General features: G+C 38.7%; 1 protein-coding gene across 1 annotated transcript; it reads right to left on the reverse strand.

Annotated features, from left to right (window-relative positions):
• Positions 1 to 4,086: 4,086 nt before the first annotated feature.
• On the reverse strand, positions 4,087 to 8,941 carry FGF20 (fibroblast growth factor 20; the record flags this gene model as incomplete). The annotated part of the gene is made up of 3 exons (XM_035324289.1): positions 4,087 to 5,205; positions 6,577 to 6,680; positions 8,662 to 8,941. Coding segments are annotated over 3 exons (630 nt in total), but the record flags the coding sequence as incomplete, so codon positions are not given.
• Position 8,942: the final 1 nt, after the last annotated feature.

Consider the following 8,942-nt stretch of genomic DNA (forward strand, 5'->3'; position numbering starts at 1 on the left):
GGCTGGAAGATGTTGTGTGAATAATAAAAACATGAACCTGTTACTTGAAGGACTCAGTTGCTGCAATTGTTATTTCCAGGAACAGAAGAAACACCCATAAGTAATTTGAAAAGCGTGTTTTGCAACCATATGCTAATGTAGATTTCTTTATATAGAGATGACATTTGGGAGGCAAATGCAAGTTAACGTGGTGTCTATTCGTACATTAAGTAAAATTCATGACTTGAAAGTAATTCATGAAAGTAATATTATGTGGCCTGTGATATTTTAAGTGTGAAGAAATTGTGGTTCATTTTTCCTGTAATTATACAAAATATGTAAACAAAGACTTTATAACAGGAAACTTTTCATTAACCTCATTTTTAAAAGACTGACCTTCTAACACTCTTATTTCTTTCCCTATGAATTGTATTTACTAAAGATTTACTATTAAAAGAGAGCAGTACCAATTGCATTTTGGATATGGTCAAAATACAGAGAGCAACTGTCTCCACAGTTTTAATTCTGTATTTTGTCTTTCCCCTGAACTTCCAGAGTGATTCTAGTATCTGATCACATTAGAGATGAAATAGGTATTTTGGCAAGCTGCCAGCCAATTTCTGTTTGAAACTTAATCTCTCTCCAAATGGCAATAGAAGTAACTGTTTGACCTCTTCTCTCTTTTTTTAAAAAAAAAAAAATTATTCTTTTATTATTATTATTTCTTTTTATTATTATTTCTTCTTTTTTATTATTTTCTTTTTATTTCTTCTTTCTCTTATTTGTGCACAACTTACCAAAACAATGCCATGGTTAAATACATTCCACCCAAGAAGTTTTTACACCTTTCTGTTCTCTGTCTGTGAATCTCTGACTGATAAGAATCCATACAGCATAACAAAAAAGTGTTGGAAAAAAAAAATAGAAAAAAAATAGGAAAAAAAAAAGTGCTATCTTAATTAAAACTAATGTCATAATCCAAATTTTCCTAATTAACAACTTGATGGCATATAACAACTTCTGAATGTGTTCTCTCGAGCAATGTATTGCCTTGTACTGGGAGAGGTACGAGGTACAAATACATCCAGATGTACCCCAACAACTGCAGCTTCACCACAACAGTTGAATATACTACTGCAAAGGAAATTGTTTTAAGATAAATGTCTGATAAAATGCAGATCAATACAGACATCCAGGAAGGCTGCAATTCCACCACCCTCAATTTCATGAAATGTTCCCTTCACTTTTCTGCCTCATCCAAGGTAAGGACCCACGGGAGAAACGACTTCAGGTCCTAATCCTAGCTGTGGTTCTGCAATGACTGCTGAGAATAAACTTCTCTAATTCTTACTCTCTTCCCCACGCAGTGGAGATGCGGTACTGTCTGATCTTGTACAGCCATTGTTATGTTCATATAACCTGAGTCTTCAAATGGCTGCACTACAAAAAATAAATAAATAATTAAAAACATCCAATTACTTACATCAGTGAAATTAATAGTTTTCCTCACATGAAAAGAAAAAAAAAAAAATGAAGCAGCTGAAAAGAAGATTTCTAAAAGGCCTTCTTACTGCTATCTTACTGCTACTTCCATCTCTCTGCAGTATGGAGCAAGATGAGCAAAACTTAAGCATATTCTCAGTATTTGTGACACAGGCTTGGTCCAGTATATTAAGGCAATACTGAAGATGCATTTGCAGTGCCTAAAACTGCCTTACCTCAGTTTAGTTCATCACTGTACAGAAAAAGGAGTAAGGAAAATGTAATGGCTTGTGGTGGTATAACTAAAGCCACAGTAGGTATGATTACATAAACTAAAAAAAAAAAGGAATAAATAAATTTTAAAAAAATCACACCCACAGCTGCTGTTAAAGATCTACATTTAGGTAAAACTTTACAAAGTTACCCAAGGAAGACTGGACAGCTATGAAATAAGAGTTGACAAAGCACATTAAGAAATGGAAATAGCTAGCAATAAAAGCTATATTGAAAATACACCTGTTAAATGACTCCCTCATATCAGAAAGTAAATTCCGCCGAAACCCGGAGTGCTATCAGGGTGCATGGCCATAGCACTGGTTTGAACTTTAAGTCAGAGTCAGTGAAGCTGGCTGTCACACCTGAGCATGAAACGTAGCACCAGCAAGCTTATGGCAGAAAACATGATGATACAGACTTGTCCAAACTTCTCCATGGAAAGACAAATGGTTCAGACCAATGAAAGGACTATGTGCCTTTTAGAATAGCTGTCTACTTTTTCTAATTATAGCAGCTCATCTAATAAAAAACACCCATTTCCAGAGGCACTTGGGTTCTCCTATATCCTTGCTAGAAGACTACCAGGAAAGCTTTAATGACTGTTAAAAATTCTCAATTCAAAAACAAAATTCAAAACAAAAAACAAATACTATGAGCAAAATGAAATGGAAAATGCAATGCTTTTCTTCACTGGAAATGCACCAGAACTGCAAAGGGAAGTTGTGGCAGCTTTCCAATGCTCTATAGGTTTAGTAGTGTCATTTGTCACCACAGTGCCTGCTGGGTTATGCTTTGTTCAAGGATTATTGGCATGTATCTCACACTGGAGTGGGGCAAGCAAATGACAAGCATATTTCACCTTTCTTCTTCATCATCCATGTACTGTCTAGGTGGTTGGATCCAGTAGATGGTTTGATTAGCAGTAAACTTCTAATCTAAAGAAAAATAATTCTTTTACTGGTTTGAGTTAAACACTGCATATGTTTGCCAGAAATGCATGGGACTATGTCCTGTGCAGCAGCCTCTGGTTTCTTACAATTTACATGGAATAAATTATTTTTTAGCATACAGAGGAAAAAATTTAGCTATTTAAAGCATATACTTATGTCTTTATTTATTGATCTGTTACTGCTATTATGGAACTCATTGTCACCCATGAAATCGTTATTTTATGGTAAATTGAAATGCATTACCACATTACTCTAGTAAATTGCATTCAGTGCACAGCAGATCTTCCATTGCCTGTTGCTCTGGAAATTTTAACAAAGCCTTTAAATTTAGTAAGCTACATATTGCTAGTCACAAAGTGCTGAAATGTGTGTTTGCCTGCAATCAAATTCTTTTTGGCAGAAAGTAAAATGATTTTGTCCATAGTCCCTCAGTAATCTACGCTCATCCACTTCTCATTATGGACTGGAAGTCCTGGCATAGCGATGGTGTCAGCACGTGTGTTATATTCTGGAAAACGCTTTTCATTAATACCTTCATTTGATATAAATGATGCAGGTGCAATACTTAACCATATATGCTTCCACAAAACTGAACACAATTGAGTTATCTTGACCTGGAGCCCACCGGGAGAGCTGGCAGCAGAAAGGTGAGAGCACCTCCAGCAGCGCATACAAATTGCTGCCCTCTCCTGGTCCACCCTTCCTCCCTCCAGTCCTTTTTCCAGAGCTTTTTCCTGAGGTGGTGGCAATTATCCAACAACAAACTTCACCAGGGCTAAACTATACAGGGCCTGTTGTTAACCCTTGGTATTTTTATGGAGAATGGAGTCAGTCAATATTCAGAAGAGTCTGTGCTTTGTAACTGACAGTCCTGAATGAAATCAGTGGAAACCACATTTGTGTGATCTACCTGTCATATAGCTATAACTAGCATAGAGCCCTAGCTCATCTTTGTGCTGACAGTATTCACACAAAAACTGCTGCACAAAGTATTCCCTAAAGGAGAAATTAAGATTAAAAAGTCATTTTCTTTTTCTCCTCTGTGCTCAGTGGAGAAACAATCTTTACTCACCTGAAGCAATATCAGAAACTCCTTACTCCAATACCTTCTCCCTTAAACATACTGATACATAGTTAAAACATCTCATTCAGTGATGATAATCCGGAGTGAAAATCTGATGTAATGCAGAGAATGCTAGTCATTTAGTTATTTGTGTTTTAGTAAAGACAGTACAAGTCACTTAAAAAAAATCAAGCATGATGCGATCTGAATCAAGACTGCAAGAGCTAACGCTACTTGTCCTTTCAAGGCAACTGTAACAAACTCTTCATAACTGTTTCATGTTTGCAATGTTACATATAATGTGTAAAGAGACACTTTAATAATGACAGTAAACCCAATAAAGTAAAATCACTTTTAATTCCCTTTTTAAATGTGCATTTGAATTCAATACAGTTCTGTAAGGCACTCTCATAGGTCAAGACACCAAAACATTCTTTCCAAAATGAGGATAGTCATGAGGCAACGGTATGTGCACACAATATAACCTTTTCCGTAACTGATAGACAATTAAATCTGAATATCCAGGTTTTAGATGCACTGCAATGTAATCTCACTGCTGTATCATGACACTACTCAAAGCAAATATTGTCTCTGTAAATGATCTCTCATTGGGTTTAGGGGTTTGTATTCTCTTCATATCCCAGTAAAAAATAAACTCTTTAATAAATAAATATATAAAATAAATATATGCTATCTGGAGATGTATAAATAGGTCCATCCTGAATAAAAGTTCCAGCTCCAACTATGATGCATTGACATCTAAGGTCCATCACTGAAGTGAAGACACTAAAACTTCATACACAGTTCTCAGGATTTTTTCTTTTTTAAAAAACTATTTTACAGTTTATTTCTTTCTATTTCTCCCAGCTGTTATTGGATCCATACGATGTAGGTACTTTTCTGGTAATTTATGGACCCTAAGTAATCCAGATGAAATTGCCAAGAGTTTGTTATTTTTAAGAAAGTCACACTCCAACTTCCCTCTTGTTACTGGCTACCACACAGTTTGGCAGGTTTGAAGGAGGCTGGTCCACTCTCAGCTTTAAGGCTTTGTCTCCCAAATCCAAACACTGGGAATTAGAGGTTTGGCCATCACAAAGTAGCTTCTTCGAATCCAGTACCCATGTTCCTCATGCTGGTATTGCCATGAATAAAAGGGCAAGATCAAACAGATCTGGTGTGGTTTTCCTTCCAAACTTCCCTCCTTCCTCAGCTGTATCCTAACACATCTTTGTACAGTTCTGGAACTCTTTCGGGATCCACAGGTCGGGGCAGGAAATGTGTGAATTTCTGGTGTCTCTTGGACCTTGCCCCATCTCTGGGAGTACCGTCTTTGTTAAGTGCTACAAAGTACCGCCGCCCCGAATCTCCATGTTTGTACACATTGGACGAGTAAGTGTTGTACCAGTTTTCCTCAAACTGTTCCCTGAAGATGCACTCAGGAGTTAGTTTCTCCTACAGAAAGAAACAGCAAAGAAAAATAAGTCAAGCTGTTGCTAGATATCTGAACACACTTTTGAAAAAAATGATAAAAATAAAATGTCATAGGCTTTGTGCTGCCTTACTGTTCATTTAATTTTTAACAAAACCAACCCAAGAGGACTATGTAGACCCAACATGGAGTTTGGCAGGCTAATTTATCTCTTTTTTTTTTTCTAAAACCTGGACATGCACATAAACAGTTTCAGATTTAAACACACATTAACTCCCTCTCTAAGAAGTCATTACTAGTCTAGTTTAAGTGCCAGCAGTATGCCAGCAGGTCACCACTTCATATTTGTTCAAAGCACTGATTGTCACCCCATTTAAAGCCTTCACAATACTTCTAGGCCAAAACCCATCATGGATTCAGATGATTAATGAAGAAACTCACAAATTATAACATACACTTTTCTGCTTTTTAGAGAAGGTATTAATTGCTTACAGGTAAGCAATAAATCAGTCGGTCCCAGAAGCATTAGAAACAGAAGTGATGAACAACAAAATGAAGAGACATTAACTGGAGAAACACAGTAACTTCTCTCTAAATGTTTTAAGACTTGGAAGGAGAAGAGTCTGAGACCCTTAATGGTACTGGAAAACTCAAAGCTTGTATTTCGCAGTCATATGTTGAAGTTATTCAACATATACAAATCAACTGTAATGAGTACAAGCTTAATTTCATTCTTAAGCAAAAGCATTCCAGCATTGGGATCTCCAGGTCCTGATGATACTTTTGCATCATTCCGATTTTTCAATTAAGAGTGGTACCTAACTGTGACACATGATGCTATCCCCTTTTTCCCAGCCTTTGAAAGTATGCTTTTACATTAAAAACTGGTACCTGGAAGCACCCTCTGCTCATCTGTAAAGGAGCATTATCTACATAAAATAAGTCAGGTTACTATATTAATAGTTGTTTACCTGTTTCATAGCTATCCTTTCAAGTTTATTCCGCTTGCATTACATGTTTTTGATGATATAGTATACACTATGGCACATTTGCAGTATTCATGAAAAGCAAATTAGATTCTAGGCAACCTAAATGCTTTTTGAATTGCTAGTTTAATTAGCTATTTTTGTCTTAATTTAAGAGGAATGTTTCTCTTCAGTTCTCTGCATCTAGGATAGAGAAACTTTTGCCATCAAATCTTTAGCATCCAAGGCTACATTGTACTCTTTAGGAATTTATTGTTTATTTCAACAGGAACAGATGTCAGCATTTTAAAAGTTATAACTGCCTCAAAAGTTATAGCTGCCTCAGGTATACACTAGAGGTGTTTGCACGGTGCTAATAAGTGAATAAAAACATCAACATGTCCAAGGTGACGTGAAAGTAGTACTTACAGAGCCATAGAGTTCTCCCTTCTCATTCATTCCAAGGTAAAGGCCACTGTCCACACCTCTGATACTGACGAGTCCCACTGCCACACTGATGAATTCAAGGATACCTGATATCCAAAGGAAAAAAAAAAAAAAGACAATAAGAGGTTGTTTTAATTCAACTTGTGTGACAAAAGTCAATAAAAACATCCAAAATGTAGTTGAAAGCAAGTGAAAATGTACATATAAAAATATGGCCTACTTCTGAAATTTCAAATACTGTAAGGAAACATATACAACATTTTCACAGGAAAGCAGCCTGAGAAGCTCATCTAGGTATAAGAATCCTACTTTATTTAAAGAAAGCTTATATATATATATATATATATAATTGCTTTGATGATGAAAGGTTTTTATTCATCACTCAGGCTAAAACCTTCAGTACTATGCAGTTGCAATCTGTAATGATTAGACACTATTTGCCAAGCTGCCTGCTCAAACATTGGAAGATAGGTTTGGATTACCTGAAATTATGCTGTACTTTCACTATAGCATTATCTTAAAAAAACACTTCCATTATTAGATCGTTTGAATAGAAATCAAAGTACTGATGGGAATTTTATATAACAGAATCTACCCACAGGAAAAAAAAGAAAAAAGAAAAAAAAAGGAAAAAAAAGTATTTGCCAGACATCTTATCTAGCCCATTGGCCCGCACCTCTTGACACAACTTGCTATCTTCAGTGCAGGCTTTTTATGTGCACAAAATATGCCGGTTATTTGCTAATGCTTGGATTATAGAATTATTTATCTTACATTTGCCAGAAATGGGATATATGTTAATAATTTAAAGTATTTGGGAGACGATGCTCTATTTGAAGCCTGCAATTTGGCAAGCATATGCCAGCCTATTTAACCAATTGATATGCACAGGTTATAGTACATATAAAACATGAAAGAAACGGAATGTGTGAAGCGGCTTTTTGGAAGTTGTTAACAATGTAAACAGAGCCTCAAAAGAAGCTGGTCTAGAATCATACCGAGGATTTTGCTGTGCAACAGCAAAACCACAAAACAGTAAAAGAAACTCAATCTAAAGAAAGTGGTTTTAAATAGCATATTTGGGTTTTACTGTGTCCTTTTGTCTATTTGCTGTATTACTCTTTTTCATTTGGGACCAATTTTCACTGCAAGGCAGACAGATTGTCTGGACTATCCAATAATTTCAAGTGTTTTGATTTTTAATTGTGCTTTGGCAGGTTTCTTAGTTATCTCACCAAGCAGCAAAGAGTATAAATCCTTTACAAAGAGCGATCATTAAAAACTCTATTGCATGTAAATCAAGCTAGCGTTCCAGTTCCTAAAGCACAAAGTCCCAGAAAAAGAGGTGGAGGCATTTTGTCTTTCTGGTATCATTTTCAAAGCCACTCTTTTCAAGCCTATAATAAGCAGGTGATTCAACCCACAAAGCAACCACATCAGACAGACCTGCAGAGAGCGGTGGTAGAATAAAGGAAGAACATTTTTAAAAAGCCCAGAGAATGTTTGATCCGGGGCTAACTTTTTTTTTTTTTTTTCTTTTTAAGCAAAGATTTATTTCGTGTTTACACGCTGTAGGAAATCTCCCTTCTGAGAAGAGCTCTGTTGACTACCGCTCTCCTACTTCTGAAAACATCCCCGTGCTATAAAGGCAATCACGAGCCCTTCCAGCGGGCTGTTTTGGCTGTGGGGAGGGCGGTAGGAAGCACTTTAATCACCTTTTTACGACTGCTAAATCAACACCCACCACAGCTCGCACGGAGCTGACGGCGGCAGGTTTATTCGGAGGCGCAGCTCTCCTACTGCTGCAGTTTAGGATTCACTCTGCTGTTGGGTGAAGCGTGCACACCTCGGGGCTGCCTTCCCCTCAGTTCGGGTGACTGATGGGTCCCTCAGCTCCAACTTTTTTGCCCCGTTTAAAACAAAGCACCCGAAGGCGGCCGAGCCCCCGCGCGCTCAGCCCAGCCCGCTTTCCAAGCCGCCCCTCTGAGGGGATGCTCCGCGCTCCCTGCCCCCGGCGCCCGCCTCAGGCACCTGCCCCGACCCCCGCTCCCTCTGCCCGGCTCCTACCGAAGAGGCTGTGGTCCTGGCGGGTGCCGCGCACGCTGCCGTCGGGCAGGATCTGCAGGTGGAAGCCGGTGCGGCAGTAGAGCTGCCGCCGCCTCAGGATGCCCTGCAAGTGCGCCAGGTCCGCGGCCGCCGCCGCCGCCGCCGCCGCTGCCGCCCCTCCGCCGCCCGCCCGCTCCGCCGCCGCCGCCCGCCGCTCTCCCAGCAGCGCCGGGCGCTCCCCGGCGGGCGGCAGCAAGAAGTGGGCGCCCACCGGCTGCCCCAGCCCGTCCAGGCCGCCCAGG

The sequence above is a fragment of the Oxyura jamaicensis genome, chromosome 4, assembly GCF_011077185.1.
Source record: "Oxyura jamaicensis isolate SHBP4307 breed ruddy duck chromosome 4, BPBGC_Ojam_1.0, whole genome shotgun sequence".
In the NCBI taxonomy this organism is placed as follows: Eukaryota; Metazoa; Chordata; class Aves; order Anseriformes; family Anatidae; genus Oxyura; species Oxyura jamaicensis.